The sequence below is a fragment of the Oncorhynchus tshawytscha genome, linkage group LG01 (genome assembly GCF_018296145.1).
Source record: "Oncorhynchus tshawytscha isolate Ot180627B linkage group LG01, Otsh_v2.0, whole genome shotgun sequence".
NCBI lineage: Eukaryota > Metazoa > Chordata > Actinopteri > Salmoniformes > Salmonidae > Oncorhynchus > Oncorhynchus tshawytscha.
The window spans coordinates 18570313-18589744 of record NC_056429.1 but is presented as its reverse complement, the minus strand read 5'-3'; the positions used below and the strand labels follow the sequence as shown (position 1 = coordinate 18589744).

The window sequence follows — 19432 nt, the reverse complement described above, 5'->3', positions numbered from 1 at the left end:
GATGTGAGGAGAGACTCAGAGTAGCAGACACAAAGGGGAGTGTTGGGAGGGATTCAGTACCAACTACCTGGATAGGGAGGCTGGCAGAGGCTTGATTTTGAGATTGTTTAAACAAAGCAACATATCATTGTGTCTGTAGTGTAAATGGACTGAACCCATCAACAGAAAGCTGATTCAATCGAAAAACAAATGATTGTCCTTGTGTGGACCTGACTACATGTTACCTTTGCATTTCACTTGCTTCATAAAAGTCCAGTGGTGAGATGTTCAGGATCGTGGTGGTTACAGTTACGACTGACCAAGACGTGGTTGCATGGCACGAATGAGGAGGCATCAACATGGTTATTGGGAATGAAGTGGGATACAGGAGGTACCACCTCCCCATCCCAATGCCACCCCGTGGCTCCCTCCGGGCGTCTCAGGCCTTGGAGAAAGTGGTGGCCGAGGTGCCCGGCTGGCCGGGGCTGGTGCTGTGCTCGTCGTGCCAGCGGTCCACGCAGCGGCGCCGGGCATTCATGAAGAAGTTGCTGACAGTGTTGAGCTCCAGGCCCAGCTGCTGGGAGATGGTGATCTGCATCTCCTTGGACGGGCGCTTGTTCTCCTTGAAGATGGCGATGAGTGTGCGGCGCTGCAGGTCCGTGAAGACCAGCCGCTGCTTTTTGGGCACCATGTTGCGGTCTTTGTGATGCTCCTGCTCCTTGCGCTTGCAGGCTGTGAGGGGTGATATGGGTGGGGTTGGGGAGACAAAGGGGGAGAGAACAACATAGCATAAATGCAGTGTTACAGTTATAGTACTGCAATACTGTGTGATTATGAGTACTTCAGTGATAGTAAAAAGGTGAGAAATGCAGAGGGAGAATTAAGGGAAGATGTAGGAAATGAGTCATTAGCCAGTACTTAAAGATGTAAAAACTGGTTTATACAGCAGCAAAATATATTGAGCTTGCGTATATTGCCATGTATTAAACTTGATTTAAAGCTAATCCATCCCTTGTGCCCGTTGGGAATATTCCTTCCGTCCTGCAGAGTGCAGACGGAGCTAGCCTGCGGTGAGCTGCTCTGGCTGCCTGGTGGAGACACTGCTGTTAGATTCAATATTAATGCAGTTTGGGTCGCAATGGGAGACTGAGTGACTGTTGCACAATAGTAAGCGTTTGTGTGTGAGCGTACGCGTGCGTGCGAGAGAGAGAGCGAGTGAGAGAGACGAGAGCGAAACAGAGATCAGTGTGTGTGCATGTGTGTATGAGAGAAAAGGAGTGGTGGAGAGGGAGATATTGACCCACATTGCTGTAGGAATTGGGGGGTTCTCTACAGGGACTGAGGTCAGAATCCCCTCCAGCAGGTCTGCAGTCTGCTACTTCAAACAGAGCCACTGGAGCCCTATCCATTGAGCTCTGAGATTGTATTTATAACTGCCTCCAACACAAACTGGAGTGTTGAGTGTGCACTGACTTCTATGGGGAGCAATTTGAAAAGAAAACCTCTAGTAGTACTTAGAAGCACCAAATAGAAACATATACTGCTTACCATATGTACTGGAACTAGTATTAACTGTGTATAAAGGTAATATGAACAGTGAAAACATGAGGAGACAGGTTTAGATATAGTCAGTTTTGTCACCTGTTGTCGCCTCTCTTTTTTCACTCCAATCTTACTTTATTCCTTCATTCTTTCACACTCTCTCTGGTGTGTGTGTGTGTGTGTGTGTGTGTGTGTGTGTGTGTGTGTGTGTGTGTGTGTGTGTGTGTGTGTGTGTGTGTGTGTGTGTGTGTGTGTCTGTCTGTCTGTCTGTCTGTCTGTCTGTCTGTCTGCATGTGCAGCAGCGTGTGTGTGTGTGTGTGTGTGTGTGTGTGTGTGTGTGTGTGTGTGTGTGTGTGTGTGTGTGTGTGTGTGTGTGTGTGCTGAAATTGCTGGAGCCAAGCTGTGGTGCTGTGTGTCTAATTACAGTGGAACAGAGCCCATTGATCAACCATTGCAGTCAAATATGTTTACTACAGTGGCCTAACCTCCACATGAGCACAACTATCATATTTGTATTTCACATCAAGACTACTCCAGACCTCTCCTAAGCACAATCATACACTATACACTGTGTCTGCTCTATAGACAGACTGGTGGTGGTGATGATGATGATGATGATGATGATGATGATAGTTTCATATGGTCTATAGTGGATATATCATCATTGTAGTTTTCTTGGGCAACAGATGATGACAGATGCAATATCCTAGTTATGTGTGTATTGTATGATTATTAACACAGCTATCCATTCGTATCCCTCTCTCCATCCATCCCCTTCATCCCATTATGTTTGAGTTGTTCACAGAGCTCTGTGGGAGACTTTTGACCCTGTTGTTTTATCGTCTCTTAGTCAGTAGGTGTCACTCGCGCTGTGCCCTGGCCGTACGGGGCGCCATACTGGGCTGTCTTGCTACAGGCGCTGGATTTAGTAGGCAAATCAATAGTGATCGATCGGTGAGGAAGGGGGCCCTGATTACTGAATCACGCTGTAGAAAAGAAGAAAATCGATCATTGCAGCTTTTCGAGCTACAGAAGACACAGAGCACAGAGACTGACATAAACTCACATAAACTCATGCACGAAACACAACCCATATTGGACTGAAAATACAAATGTATTTGGCTTTTATTTCCTGCTTTCACGATGGCCTACTCTGCCCAGACTACAACCCCACACCATGGCAATTATTATACCGTTCGCTACTTCAAACTGTGGCATCAGTGGAAACCTTATACATTGATAGACATGATTTATTTATTTTCAATATCTTTCAGTTACAAACCTGAGAATTGCATTGGATATTATAGCCTACGGTTTGGCATGTGTATAAGGTTAGGGGGACGTTGTGTTATATAAGCAACTAATTTACAAACATTACAGAGTATACACTACTCAATTAATCATCATCATTACCAATCAATACATTTGGGTCGGTGTAGGGTTTACCATAATATAGTCCAATGGCTGTTGGATTTTGTCATGGTCACTCAAAACAATCTCACAATGCACGGGCAGATCATGACTTCAACACATTTGTATTGAACCTAAATCTAAAACGGGAGTAAATATAAAGTTTTAAGTTATTTTATAACTTTCTCTTTCTCTGGTCGTTAATATTCGTAGCATTGCAACGCACCAAAAAAAGGTTACGAGAAAGGCCCTGGGCGTTCAATATCGGTCGATAGATTCGTGAGTAATTCGTGTGTGAAATTCAGTTCGTCCAATTAATTATGCCTCGGAGGGAGAATGGGAAGGAAAAAGATTCATTAGTTTCGAGAGATGCTTCTCGAATTGGTCAGTTGTAGGTTTTATTTGCTCAAATTTTGTGGGAGCAATGGTCCTCATAAACCGTTAGCACCAATTAATTTCACTCATAAAGGCGACTAGCCTACCAAGCCTGTTATTCCAAGGACTTCGCTTCAACAGTCAGTTCCTGCCTGGGTTATCCAAATGCCACTCTTTTTGTCAATTTTGTGCTGCGGTTATATTTGTTCGAGAAAAACAACAGCCTACGATGTCAAAATAAAATATATGTTTATCTCTAGACATTGAAATCATACTGGATCTATGTAATGAACGTAACGTTGTGATGTGTTTTGGTTATTAGCACTGCAGAATGAATAGCCCATAGGTCTTTGATCAGCTAGTCCAAAATGTTACTAATGTCTAATAGCCATGGCTACATATTTAATGACAACACTCCTAAATGTAAAACACAGATTCATGTAGGCGTACTGTTAAAGTGTAGCCTATTGGTTGATCTAGCCATGGACCACTGTTGTAATGAATCTCCCAGTATTTGTTTTTACTGGCTACGGTTGAACATGTTTATGCACACGATAAAGTCAACTTCAAGTTCTGCTTCCATTGCCATTACAGAAAAGAACCCCAGGCACTTCTCTCTCTACCTTATAGGCTCTGCCAGTTCGCATGTATCAGTGTGTTATCTAAAACTCAATTATTTCCCCCTGCAGGATTCTAGATGCCACAGAATCGGATGCACCTTTTCTCCAGACCTTGGGTAGTGCTGTAAAATGGGGCGTACAGTATTTTAAATCCATGGATTTTGTTTTGACTTGTGTTGCACAAATATTGGTAGGCTATTTATCGACTGGGCTGCACTTTAAACGCTAGTTTGTACAGTATTTATTCCATTCAGACCGCAGGGCAGTGCCAAGGTTTCCCAATGCAAACTTACAACTCAATACTCCTTAATGTAATAAGGCAGAGTTGGTACTAATATACTGATAACTTGATACAATTTGTTTGTTTACCTTGCACACTGCTCCGCTGCAAGGCATTCCCCCACAGCTTCAATAACACTCACTCAGGACCACTTTGAAAGTCAACCTGCTCAAATCTCTTGTTAGGAAGAAGAATGGTTCTAACTGCAGTTCAGAATAAATTCACTGGAAGCCTACATTTTCATTTGACTTACGCTTTTTTGTTATTTGTTGAAGAGATACTTTATATTTTACCAGTCATTAGGCTTCCATTATATCTGAGATCATCAAAGAGATTTCTCTGTGTGCAAAATTCACCAATCAAATGTTGTCATTAGATGTTTGTTCTTTAATTAAAAGTGAAGCGAGTACCTTCTTAATCACCTTTAGATAAATACCCTGTATTTACCTATGCAGGTCGAGAACCTGATATGATATAATATCAAAATAATACCATAATGACTATATAGTCAGCTCATTGTGTGAGCTGACAGCTGCTAAATGCCATTAGAAACAGTGCTCAAGTGCTCAGATTATCGATGGAAACATGAATTTATACTTACAAGTAATGTTTAACTGAAGTCAACTGTGACAAAATGCGTGACTTGGAAAATGTTGTAGACCTCATGCTTACATGTATTGACATGGCATATCATACTTAATTGGCAACAAATGTCAGTGAAAGTTGCAAAATGAAATATGGTGGCATTGCTAAGTAAACAGTCAGGCTGCTGAGGAAATTTAGGAGTGCCCATCTAAAGATTAGTGATATAAATTCAACTTTTGTTTTATGATTAAACATATTTATAATTTAGAGACACCTCGCTACTTTATATAATGTACTCTGTCATTTTGGTGTTTCCCTGATTAAGAAAGGCAATAGCCGACATATAATTTTGGTCTGAGAAGTTCATGTAAAACAGCACTACAGGTCCAGTGCAACATGTTTGTAAGAGTGGGGTAACGTTAACATTGACTAACTTCGCTGAGATCGACTCGATCTATTATTTACATAATAATAACTATCATCTTTTTTACATCAAGAGGTCTGCGGTGCCTGTGAGAGCAAACCCACAATAACAACAGGTGTATCTCTCAGTTGGACGCATTTGTTGAATGTAGGCCCACCACATCATCAGTAAATACATCGTTTGATAACAATAGGCCCATGGGATACGTGGTAAATCAATTGTGAATGTATTTAATATATGGCCTGATCATAATACAAATTTGCTTAATTGTGTCTCATTGAATTATTATACTTGAGTTACTAATCCCCAATTTCGGTAAAAGCCTGCCCACGCATACTTCCAGATTCAAAATGGTATTTAAATAAATATGTGAGCGTGTGAAAACTGCCTCTGCAGCCTGGCTAGAGGTGTGTGCTCTATCGGATTTGAAGTGAGGGGGGTATGGTGGGGGAATCGATAACTAACCGCACCGTGCAGCCAACCGTTCTGCCTGGGATCGATGGCTTGAATGGGGCTGATCTGAAATTGGGTGCGGTGCGACTCTCTCCCGCTGAGGCCGGGCTACTGCAGGCGAGAAACAGTCACTATGTCAACCATGGACTCTTATTCATAATTACTTACTATTAATAGCTGGCTTCTAACAAGTCATTGGGTCAATGTCTGAGGTGGACATACAAGATGCACACCATCATCAGCAACGACTGACTAATTTTAAATCGTTATTATGGGCTGTTACTTTTAGTTACCTGAAATAGAGATTATTAAAGCATAACTTCATCGGCCTCCATGATTTAATTGCAGACATATTATGTTGATATTGTGAAGGTAGGCAGTCTTTTTTTGTGTGATCGTATTTCTGCCAATGTTTGCATAAAGCCTATTCTATTGTTAAGTTGTTTTATAGCAACAAGTTTAGCATCATCAAACGATATTGGTCTACAATGAAAAACTGCAATACCCCGTACCAGAGCCTTTATTGGGGATTGGGGATTGTTGTATTACCTTTTGAAATAAAATTAAGAATTCGCCTACATCAAAGGTCAAATGTAAAGACAAATAAAAAAGGCTGAGTAATTTAATTGGCATTATGGATGACTGGCCACAACAGATCACAGATTCGTGAATATCTTTTTTGAGTGACCTTTGTGGCCAGCAATATCACTGTGCAGACAGAAGGCCATTGTCAACATTGTGAGGGGCTCCTGTTAAAACGCATAGCGCAACTGTGATGTTTGTTTCTTTAAGCATAGCCTACTGTTCTTGGCATGCTCAGAACTGGTTAATTTGCTCTCTGGCACCATAAAACATATGGCCTCTAGTCCTAACTCTATTTACCAAGTCAAACCTTAAGTTTAAAAACTTTTCGTCACACATTTTGTGTTTTTCTTCTTTTCGGTGATTTTTTGGGACGGCCCAAAAATGTTATCAGTGAAGCAGCCTGCAAATCGTCTCAAAGGTCAATCTTGATGAATGTAATTCTGCCGTTGTCAGCTGAAAAGAAAGTGCAGATGAGTACTTGTATAAAAAATGTTATTCAATCAACGAGGCAGCTCAAATGTTTGAAAATATGGCTAAATATTAGGAAATAAAACCATAATCATAGTATAATTAAATAATACATTAAATAATAATACTACTACTAATAATAATAATAACAAATGTAATAACCAAGTCAGAGGAAATTAAATTAATCCAATATTTTATCAAATAAATAACTAGTTTTATCGAACAAAAGTGCAGCATGTAAAAAGGGTTGGGCTTGAAGTTTGTCATAGTATCTTTGGGTGCGTGTTGGGTTAATGCAATTGTCACACACACACACACACACACACACACACACACACACACACACACACACACACACACACACACACACACACACACACACACACACACACACACACACAAACACACACAAAGATTAAATGTGTTGATTTTGATATTGAATCAATAAATGTGATATGAATATGTGATGTAATGATGTATTTGTATATCTTCTTGAAGCTACAACATGTTTAATCTTTAGCCAATAGTGGACTAACTAATTTTTTGGGAATTGTTAGTTAGATTATTTGTTCGTTATTACTGCATTGTCGGAACTAGAAGCACAAGCATTTCGCTACACTCGCATTAACATCTGCTAACCATGTGTATGTGACAAATAAAATTTGATTTGATTTGATTTGATTTGATATAGGGGGGTCTAAAGATGCCCTCTCAGAATGGGCCTTAGGCCTTTAAACATAGGCCGAAAAATGATGGCCTGGCTGAATGCCTTGGCTGAATAGATATTCAAACTTAAATTAAAATTCTTATGTTAGAAACCACTCCGTGTGTTTAAATAGCATGTAATATAACATTGATTAATTAATTAATTGATTTCACGGTCGTTTTGTTTCTTTGTTGATTTGTGTGTGTTTGCCCAACTGGAGTTTCGGGTTGCATCTGTGGGTACGGCGTGGGGTGTGTCGTGTGTATGACTGCGGTTTTACTGTGTGATCGACCCTGGTTGCATGTGGTGTATTTGAGCGCATGCAGGCTCGGCTCTCAGGGTAGGATTAACTGTCTATTCAATAATATTTCTGTAATGTAAAATATTATTTTTCAGTTTTCAAAGTTTTTCAGTTTTCAATGTAAGAGTCAGGCTGGGATGCTCTTCGGAATTACTTGTCTTCTATTCAACTCTGAGTTAAATGAAAGTTTCAGTGTTGGAAAATATTTAGCTGATGTGAAATAAAGAGTGGTAAAATCCGAGATAGTCTCCAATCCTATTTTTGGAACTATTACCACTGTAAAATGTAGGCAAACGGTGTGTTATTGTGTGCAAAAAATCAACATGCAACATGTGAAATTTGTGGCTCAACTTTAAGGCCCTCGACTACTTATTTATCTATTTGATGTCGGTGCCCGAACACGTTTTATGTTATTATGGGCCTATAATGAGACCCGTTTCTGAAGTCATTTTTAATCACAGTTTAAAAAACGTTTTTTACTTCCTTAGAATGTGTTTAGACTTTTAGTCTACAACCGAACCTGCACGCAAGCATGGTTGTGTTTATCAAATCACGAACTACGATTATGAATTCAGTGTAGGCCTATGGATGAGGCTGTTGTCATTGCATGTTGCCATTCAATTATCACTGCCAGCTAATTAGTTGACTATTGGCTAATGCTACTATTAGCCTATTCGTTCAAGGCCTAAATGGGGATGTGTGCCTTTTCTCTCTTTAAGAATTGGGTGGACAATGTGTACTTTGTTCTTCGAACGTTGCAGTATTCGCCTTAGATCGGGCATTACACAAGCCGTTATCGGACATTGAATAAGCGATGACTTGTCAGATAAGCGGCCACTTCTAACCGGAGAGACAGTCGGCATTTCAACACCACTGCTCAGAGATTTACAACCGGTTACGCAGGGCGCACGGGAAGTGCTGTATTGCAGGGTTTCCCAAACTCGGTCCTAGTGTTTTGTTTGTAGTTTTTTGCCCTAGCACTACACAGCTGATTCAAATAACCAAGGCTTGATGATGATGTGTGTGTGTGTGTGTGTGTGTGTGTGTGTGCGCGCGTGCGTGTGTGTGTGTGGGGGGCGCAGTTAGGCTTCAAACAACCAAGTAACGCTTATAGGTTGGCTAGGGATAATGTGGTCTCGTATACTCTGATTCCACGCCACCAAAATATTTCTGGAAATCGACCCAATACAAGATGCCTTTGTTTTTACGGTGCCAAATATGACAACATAAGCTTAAACTTATTGACATTGATTTTGCATTTCATGTGTCTAATAATACATATAATGTAAACAAAATAATTATTATATTATCTGGCAGAGAAATGTTGCTGTGATTTTACAACAATGATCCTATAGGATGGCTTCAGAAAATGGCTTCCTTTACTGTTTGATATTTGAAATCAGTGACGCAATGCCATTTAACCCTTTGATGCTAACCTCATGCGCACAGTTCATTCTCCTAGCAATTTGATTTAAAGGTCATTCTCTCCTATTGATCCGGTTTGGAGAGTGGGCGACAGAAAAGCGTAGGAATTGATCATCTAAAATAGAATAGACGGTATTCTAGACTGTAAGCCTATTGATGCAAACGGGTTAGAACTATGGGCTGCATTTATAATTACAATGCCCCCGTGTGTATTATCTCTCTTTTGTGTGTGCATATGTGATGAAAATATGGAAAAGAGACAGTGAGGTTCTGAGGTTATACTAAAGGCTACTACTGTACAGTGTGAGTGGAGCGACTGCCCACATTGGCTTGTGTAAGTGACGGGACAGTCTTCTGTTATTGATCCCTTTACCTAATGGAGACATTGTCATTTTCACCGTAGGTCTGTCTGGCCAAAGGCCTATTGGTTATACTGTGTTGACGGGACGAAATTAGGCTAATTTAATTTTAGGCTATTCCCTTATCTACAGCATAGGTTAACTGCTTCGCAATTTTAGAGAAATATCAACATAACATAGCGGAATACCAGTTTTTACAGCATATGCTGTAGCTGCATCGTGCCAATGAAAGCATGCGTTTATTATTCATTCCGTTGTATGTTATGAAGGGTGAGCTGTTAATGGGGGAAATGGTATTGCACAGGAGAGGAGGGGGAAGGGGGAGTATGCCTGCATGTCACAGCTCCAGCGATGGAAAGGAGAGACCCGTGAATGGAAATCGATACAGAATCAGATCGGACTTAACAATGTATGGCGCACTCTATATCCTGATCACATACGCACATGCAGGCACGCTACACTGTAAAAATTGGGAGATGTATGTGAGTGCTCAATTCGTCTCCTCGAAGGCAGAAAAACACAGAACATATCATTATTCGTCATCTGGCTGCCTTGACAAACATTTGGAATGGATTTGAAGAATGTGAATATAGCTTTTCATTATTGTACGGGAGAAAATGGCTGCGTACTGGCCATTGTCCACAACAGCCACAGGATTTCACTGTGTGTGGTGTGTACGCGAGCGCGCGTGTGTGAATCCCAGTATTTACAACACACATTGCTGTGCTTAACGAAGAGCGTCTGTGAAACCGCAGCTGCATGATTTTCTCCCGTTGTCTTCCCCATGCTTATCAATTATTAAAGTCCGCATCGATCATTTCGCAGGCCTGCATCAACACGTCTCTTTATGAAAAAGCCTGTTTTCGATTATCCTAAATCAATCACTTCTAAAGGTTCTATGTAATCAAAAAGAGGAACCGGATTTCCTGGGAAGATTATTAACAACATTCTGGCTTCACAGCGTTTGATTAATTTTATGCTCAGTCTCTTTTGTTGAAACCTTTAGTTTTGTTGTGCACCATATGAAAATGTGTATTTTGGAGGCGAATATCCCGGGAAAGCGTTTTCCGGATTTGATTGAATATGGACCTTATTCTTTGGACTTTGTGTCTTAACAGAGCCTACAACAAGATGGTGAGACGGATCTGATTGTGAAATTGTGTAATATTATTGATCACGTGTTGACTGGTGTTGGGTAAAGGATTTATGCTAGACGCAGGCTAGCCTATGAACAATATATATATATATACATTATTTATTTAATTTGACTCATCTGGCACACTAGCCTACCTCCGTAGCATATCTCAACCATGTTGTACAGCCCCTTATTAAAGCCATAATACATGGTCTCAAACACAGGCCAACAGCGCCATTCATATAAAGATTTCAGCACCAAAGACAGCGGTGATCCCAATTGAAAATGGTTTTGTTAGGTGGGGGTAAACATTTATGTAGCCTGCACTTGGAGGTGGATAGAAATGCTAGTGCTGTGTGGAGCAGGCAGGGTTGGTCGTTGCTTAGGTACAGTGATGACATTTGGATTATGTCCCAGACAGGCAGCGTTACGTCGGGAATATGGAGGCTGCATACATGTGGCTTACTTGTGCATACAAACTGTTGGATGATAGATTAATAAAAGACTCCTTTCACTTATATTAGTTTATCATGAATATCCTAGCAATCCCCCCAAAATCTTGCTCCATAGTAATAGTATGGGGACAGCAGACAGGTTGACCGCCAATGATGTGATTGGCATGTAGACTAGGCCTAGTCTGTGATGAAGTTTGTTATTGAGCTTTTCTCTCCCTATCCATGATTTGCGTGTATTTTCATTGAATAGCCTATTACTAGAACAGAGCATAAACTCATCCTCAAAATCGACATTTTACAAACGATAAAATGTTGATATCCCCCCTTTATATGTTTGGATAAATGAGATTGATTCTCTTGCGTAATATTTCATTGCGTCGTACTTTCCACATGGGAGGTTTGGCAGGATCGTATCATTTTGGTTGTCTCTCTGTTGTCTTCCTCATGGCTCCCGAGTGATTCTGGAACAATGCGTTGATGGATACATGTTTACACAGATCCAAGCTGATTATGTAACCCAAATGGCGTTTCGAGGGCATGTTTTCCATCCAGTCTACATGTAACATGATTACAACAGAGAGAAAGAACAATGTGTGGAATGGGGGCTTTTCCCAGTCTCTCATCCCCTTTCCCAGCTCCTGCCTAAATCTCCCAGCCATCCCCCAACGCTCTGGGAGAGTCCAATGGGAGAGAGTGCTGAGGCGGAATAATTGATAGATGCACTGGCTATCCTTATCGATCACTGCTTTATTGACCCGACCAAATACATTGAGATGGAGTGTGGAATTCAACACAGCTGCAAAGACGAATTGTTTTCATCGTTTATGCAATCTATGCATTTCAGCCCTCACTTTGCCGTGTCTTTTTCAACCCAATCAAAGGTGTTGTCTACTCCATAGCTACAGTATGTATATGTGCGCTTCCGTGTTTAATTGGCTTCAACATTCTAACAGCTGCAGGTTGTGAGCTTGTTTGGAGATAATGATTTGTCCTAAAAGGCACTAGTTGACCTAAATTGTAGGCCATATCAGGTTTGTATCTTCTCTGAGATTCACCTTGCCCTCCTCACGCGGACAATACTACACATCATTCCAATTATGAACCATGCGTTTTAGGGTATGCGCTTAAAGGGCACGCAGCCTATCTTTGTCATGACAGAACCCCCCCTCAATTGACTACATCGTATTTTTAATTTTATGGGGAGGATTGTCATGTGAGTGTGCAGCCACTGGCGTTTTCACATTAGCTAAGCAAGGCAACGGCATTGATTTGTGTGACTGTGATGAATTTGGAATAGTAATTTGAATGTATTGATTGATGTGGCCGACCGAGTAGGCCTATCGCCAGCATCCCCTTTAGAATCACAACCACCAACTCCCACTCCGCATGCGCACAGTGCATAATGGTGAATTTAAATGCAATAAGTAAAATGTAGCACCCACCATTTCCATACCAAAGTCATTTGTCATTTTCCCCAACTCCATGTTGCTAGAGAGCAACTGACAACAGAACAAGGTAGCTCACAGGACAACAGACAGCACGTCAAGGCCAGGTGACACCCTCCTGGAACAGCGTTCGCTCTCAAAGAGTGCAGCTATTAAACAATCATAGCCATAATTATGACCATAATAACAATAACCATAACAATTACGATAATATCTCTACTATAATGATTGATACTTGTTAATAATGTATGATACTTGCACTATACCGATTAAAATAGCCTATTGAAGTATGAAGAATGTCTATGTAGCCTATATCATCCTCAAATATCCGAAGTCAACCTTAATGCGTTCAGGCAAATACCCATGGGGGAACAAATGGAGCATAGGTGAATCAATTCTAAAAAATAATGCATACGAACGGACATGCATGCTGCACATATACACCCTATGCATGCAGAAACACAAGTATGGAAAGTTCTGTGCCATAGTTCTAGTATTGTGCATGCAGTTCACAATCAACCACGTCTCAGAGCATTTCGTATTATTCTGTATGTAAATCCGAAACACTCCATTTAGTATGATATGTTACGTTTTGCATGGTATGTATTAGTTTGTGGATGTCCATCAACCATTTAGTATGATATGTTACAAATTACAATTCATATTATATGTTACGAATTTGCTAAACGTGCAATATGTTACGAATTTGAAAAATGTATGCATTTTCTAAACATATGATATGTTATGAATTCTAGCTAGGTGGCTAACGTTAGCTAGCTACCAACTGTTAGCTAGGCTAGGGGTTAGGGATAAGGTTAGGGTTAAGTTTAGGAGTTAAGTTAAAGAGTTAACGTTAGGGTTAGGGGCAGGGTTAGCTAAAAGGGTTAAGGTTAGGGTTAGGGGAAGGGTTAGCTAACATGCTAAGTAGTTGCAAAAGTAGCTAAAAAGTAGTAAGTAGTTGAAAAGTGGCTAATTAGCTAAAGTTGTCTGTAATAAGATCCAGACTTGCAACCTATGAGTTGCTAGAAGTTTGCGTTATGAGCCTACCCGTTCACCAGACCAATCACGCTACTTTGTTTTTGCCTTAAGTAAACATCTTCCTTATGTAATCATGTAACAAATCATACTAAATGGAGTGTCTCGGATTTATGTACAAAATAAAACGAAATGCTCTGAGACTAGGTTGCGACTATATAAAAACCCCACTGCCCAATTACGTTTAATTAGGTTTAGCAATGGCACTTAAAGAGACAATTGTGGAGTGTTTCTTTATATACCAAAACGCCGCTAAATGTGCAAAGTAACCATTTATGTTCCATGAAGTGCTTTTCAATAGGGCATTGACTGGAACTAAAATATGCCACTATATCTGCTTAATTGAACTGTCCACTGAAATACGACACACAGAAGTACTGATTGACGTTTTGAAGCGCATGCATGTCCTAACGGAGTGCTTTGCAGAAACATCAAAGTGGCGCTCACTTCCAACTCTTCTGATTATATAGCTTTCCACCCTTAATTAATCCTCTTTAATTAGCTCCTAAGCTTTATAGCTTGTAAAATAACACTATTCACAGTTTTCACGGTAGAGGCTTGGAGTACAATACTGGGCAATGTTTCAAACTGTTCAAACTGTTATCTCTCACTGGCAAAGTGGGTGGATAAATGATCCGATGAACGAATAAATAAATATGAATAAATTGTTGCAACTTTTGAATTCAAAGTGAAATATAAAAGTAATGGATAAATAGACAAGTTCAATCGCAGGCCTATTTCAAATTATTTATATGAACATCCCCTCTCAAAAATATATGTCTCGAAGTTGAGTGATTAGCAATATGTGACAGTTACATGGTATATGTCTGTTGAATTTCCAAAATGAAGTATGATTATTTTGTGGTTTAATTGTTATTAAATTAATTTCCTTATGCTTTTTTGCCTTGCCATCCTTAAGCAGGCTAGTGTAGGCCTTAATCATTTGTAATTCTATATACTAGGATTGCATAGACCTTTGTAAAAACAAACGTTTGACTATAGGCCTATGTATGTTTATTGCCAGCATAGACTACAACACAATGTTCAACCTGGGTTGTGGTGTTTTTGTCCGGTGTAGCTCAGTTGGTAGAGCATGGCGCATGCCATGCCAGGTTTGTGGGTTTGATTCCCACGGGGGACCCACGACTGTAAGTCGCTTTGGATAAAAGCGTCTGCTAAATATAATTGTTGGTATGTTGTAGATTCAAGAAAAGTCCCCTTTGACCACAAATCATTCTTAAATTAGGCCTATTTCACCTCCATTCTTATTTTACTTTTATTTACACATAATTACACTAGTTCACCATAAACTCGCTATTCGACCTGTATGACTTTATAATTTATTTTTAAATACTTGAGAAATAAAGTTCAGCCTAAACAGAATGTAAAAAAAAAAATCATAGACAGAGGCATCTGTTTCTTGAGCTGTCTTTCAGATCCAAATGGATCATTTATTAGTGGCTACTTTAAAAAGGGACGCCGGGACCCGAAGTATCGATTCGCGGGAGGTCACGCTCCCCTGACTCGCTGCTCCGCTGCTAGGCACACCTCAGACGCGCCTTGTTTACGCCTCCCGGAGTCGACAGGGGAAGGGAAGGCCCACGAGAATTCCAGGTCCATTTGAACACATAAATATAATTAGCGCGAGGTTTGTGGAACGACTCCACACCAGAAGAAGAGTGAATATGTGAAACTTGACAAAGGGTCATCAATCCAAATGATACAGTTACAGAGATGCACAATCAATTTGATTCAAGCCATTCCCTGTTTGATTTCCTTTTGTCTGTGGTCGAAACACCTCGTGAGTTTGTGTGTGTGTGTGTGTGTGTGTATGTGTGTGTGTGTGTGTGTGTGTGTGTGTGTGTGTGTGTGTGTGTGTGTGTGTGTGTGTGTGTGTGTGTGTGTGTGTGTGTGTGGTCCCCATTACGCCCGTGCGTAAAATTGATTACAACTATAGGCCTACTATAACGTTGCCAGCAAATTAGCGCATGACTATTCAAAAAACTTGAAACAAGTTGATTTATCTTTTTAGGTTTAACACCTAATTAGGATATCACCAGCAGAGTAGACTACCACAGCACAGCCTAGCTTGTTTACTCTTTCTACTTTATTATCTGAGCATGAAGCAGTCAATCCAATCTGGATTTACTTATCTTTTCTAACAACCAATTCAACATGATTATTTAACAACCATCGTTAACTCCTCCAAGAATCCACACTAACTTGTTTCAGTGATAATCTGTTTGAGTAGCAATTGATAGTCTCGCTACATTGACTTCTAATTGATCCCTTCACATTATCCACATTTCTCCTCACTCACCTGCTAGTCTGAGCGCCGACATTCTCTGGAACTCGGGTTCCTGCAGCCACTTCCACATCCTCCGGAAGGTTTCCCGGCCAGACTTGAGTTTAGTCCAGGGTTTAGGGTTCCTCAGCAGGTCAGACAGGGTTCCCTGGGACCGACACAAGATCCGCTGTGCGAAGATGGCCTGGGGAATGCTGTAGCGCTTAAGCTCCGCCGTTATTCGCTGTGCCACCTCCTTGGTGTTTATTTCTTCCACCTGCCCCGAACCACCTCCCTGCCCGCCCCCCGCCGTCTGCCTCTCGCGATCAGAGAGCATGGACCCGTTAGCCTGAGAGTGCGGATGGCTGTGATGGGGCATAACGTTCAGGGATGACATGATCCCGGCCCCGTGCCCCCCCAATCCCCGGCTCAGGTGGTCCTCGCTCCGGGACAGCATCGCTGCGTGAGACTCGAAGCCTCCGGACGAGAGCATTTTGTCGTTGGAGAGGTGGGCGCCAGGACCATAAGCGCAAAGAGTCTGCTGAGAGTTGTGCAAAGACCCGAGGCCGTTGGAGAGAGGGGACAGCGACTGGCACATGCCGGACATGTCTTTAGGGTAGTGGCCATAGAGATTGCCCATCGAGGCAAGGCTCCTGTCGTCCCGCATCAGGGTGAAGCTGCCACTGACGTTGCCGGCGGCGAGTCGCTGGTGCGCCGGGTGGTGGTGGGCGTGCGGGTGGGGATGGTGGTGAAATTTATCCGAGACGGTGGATATGGGAGGCAGGTGCTGCAGCGGCGTCAGCGTAGTGTAAGTGCTACTCATGGTCATCCCGGAGTCGCAGGACATGGTCATTGCGGGGTGCAAGGGACCGGACAATGCATGATCTGTGCGATACTCCCCAGATCCATCTAATATTGAGGCCATACTGGACACCATGGCTGAACGTCCGTGTGACACCAAGTTCCGATGCGACGCCAAGGACTGCCGTGCGTGGTGCGGAGAGTTCATTAAGTCACCCGTTTGATGAGAGTGAGATACGCCGTGCAGATTTCCAATGTTTTCCATTGTAAGTTCCATCGTTGAAATAATCTTTATTTCCACCTCTCTCTCTCCTCTCTCGCGCGCTCCCTCTCCACCGTCTCACACACTCCTTTCCAATAAATTGTGAACGATTTCAAAGCCAATCCATTGATTGTACTAGCCTCTCTTCAGTCAATACAGCATGATTTAAAGCGATCAGTTGCCCGAGACAGAGCTGTGCCACAAACCGCTGCTCACGCTTCTGATAGGTGTCCGTCCTTGCTTGTAGCCTATTTTATTCGCTGTAGAGCACCACTACTATAGAAAGCGAAGGCTGTGATTCCAGCGTCTATGATGACGTGCCCGCGCGTATGTTAAGACGTGACTGTGCCTGTCTATGTGTGCGCCCACAGTTCCAGCGTTAGCACTCAGTCTGAGACTATCTGACGTCACCAGCTCTCTGTCAGACAGATGTTTGCTCATGTTGTAAACTGAACCTCGAATTTCTCAAAAAGATTACATGAGACATTTAAAGAGATACAAGACAGACACGTATCTTGAGCAAAACTGCAAGTCATCGCCATGCAACATTTACCTTGAGATATTGGGGAGTCCTGCCTGGATAAGAAACTTGCGCCTTTGGTTTTACCTGATAAAGTCGCTTAACTTGGCGCCAGGACATGTGATTTCTTAATGGTTAAATATTAATTGACATGCTTAACATCATGCTACTGCCATAAATAAAAAGCTCTGTTATTTTAAACAATTTATTAAAATGCACTCACTTAAAGATACAGGCTATGGTATACACCTTGGAGTTTCAGTCAGGAGAGGACGCACACATAGTTTATTTCCGGATATGATATGCTGATTGATTTTCAGAATGCAATTTAGGAAAATGTCATAGAAAAATGCTATGCATTTTATTGTGTGAAAGACATATGATAAGCCTATTTGCTTCTGTTTTTAGGTCTACATCACGAGGCCCAATGTCTATGCACTATATTACTCTTTCCTATTTTCACTGATCGTATCTTTTTTTTCAAGGGTCAAGAAGGAAAACGGCTAATTCTAGGCTAGAATAACTATCACTGTGTGCTATATGCATACAGTGCCTCCTTTGGGTATATCCTATAATGTACAGCAAATAGGGTAGACCTGTTCGCATGAACGAATAAATCCAAATGGTTTAGGAAAAAGCAAACTATATTTTAATTTGTCTTAAAATGTACCCAATATTTGAGCCAACTATAAAAGCCATTAATGTATTGGCTATATGTGTTTATGCTGTATGCGCTGTGTATGCACTTGATGGACGTTAAAGGCATAGGCTATACGGGGCCTCACCTATATTCTCCTTTTCAGTCTAATTTTCCTTCACAATTTCCCAATTTCTGACTTGTTATGACCCGTGTTAAAACTCGCTGCCTGCTGACGTCAATCCAGGTCAGCAATCCTAATTCATCAGTGTCAATGGATGTATAGATCAGTGGGCGATTCATCGATACTGCAGCAGTAAAATATACAGAAGCCATAGGTGCTTCATTTGATCACGAGAAACCTCAGATATATGGGGTTGTGGAAAAAGCTTTTTGGGTAGGTCCAAACCATGCGGAGATTTAACTCGTAGTTGCATTTCAGTTTGGAATTTAGCCTGTCAGGTGGTTACCTCAAAATATGTACAATCATTTATTATGTGGCCTATTTGTATTGTTTTTCTTAGCCTGGTTTGTACAGTATGTATTTGTCATTTTTTAAAGAGCATCAGTTTCAAAATACTATTTTGCATGCGTAAAATGTGTGTGGAGTCTATTCTACTTGTATATATATGCCTTTCATGTACAAACCTGTATAGGCTTATATTTATAATATGTTAAGAAATATAGTATTGGACCTATTTTACATTGTATTTGCACCACAAAACGAAGGCCCAGTAGCTTATCTAACTAAGTTTAATGTTGCAATCAAGACATGGGTCTGTCCTAGGTCTTCAATAGCCCATAACCGAGGAAACCATCAAGGACAGCATTATTATCTCTCTGCACACCCACCACGTGAAAATACGTGTAATAGGCTTTATGACATGAAAGCCTGTGGGTTAAAACACGGAAAATCGCCATAAAATTAAGAGTTCCGTTTATGTGTCCCGCAATGTCTTGGGACAAGCCTATGTTTGTTGATCGCTTCTTACTGTTCCAATTCCAATTTCCATTTGAATGAGATTTAAAAGCAGCAAAAAGTGCCCACTTGGAATATGGTCCTCATTTCAGATGTACATTTAGTCATTTAGCAGACGCTCTTATCCAGTGTGACTTACCGGGGATATTAGGGTTAATTGTCTCGCTCAAGGGCACATCGACAGATTTTTCACATAGTCGGCTTGAGGATTCGAGCCAACGACTTTTAGGTTACTGGTCCAAAGCTCTTACGCTCTTATTAAGCCTATGCTCATTGAGTGAATAAGGATGTGATATATTTGCATACACTACAGAATTTACTCAGAATTGATTTTGTGACAACTTAATTAAGGCTAAGTCTACCCAAG

General features: G+C 41.2%; 1 protein-coding gene across 1 annotated transcript; it reads right to left on the bottom strand.

Moving 5' to 3' along the window:
* Positions 1–418: 418 nt before the first annotated feature.
* Positions 419–17206, bottom strand: LOC112215506 (hepatocyte nuclear factor 6-like). The gene is made up of 2 exons (XM_024375011.1): positions 15903–17206; positions 419–711 (listed from the first exon to the last, which is right to left on the bottom strand). Exons 1-2 carry the CDS (start codon positions 16942–16944, stop codon positions 419–421), a joined length of 1335 nt encoding a protein of 444 aa, XP_024230779.1. The 5' UTR covers positions 16945–17206.
* Positions 17207–19432: the final 2226 nt, after the last annotated feature.

What these genes read in the sequence shown, in the direction of transcription:
- LOC112215506 (XM_024375011.1), bottom strand. Translation starts at nt 16,944, where the DNA reads ATGGAACTTACAATGGAAAACATTGGAAATCTGCACGGCGTATCTCAC. An exon ending in GTCGGCGCTCAGACTAGCAG is followed by an intron (nt 712 to 15,902) that starts GTGAGTGAGGAG and finishes CACCCCTCACAG; the next exon opens with CCTGCAAGCGCAAGGAGCAG.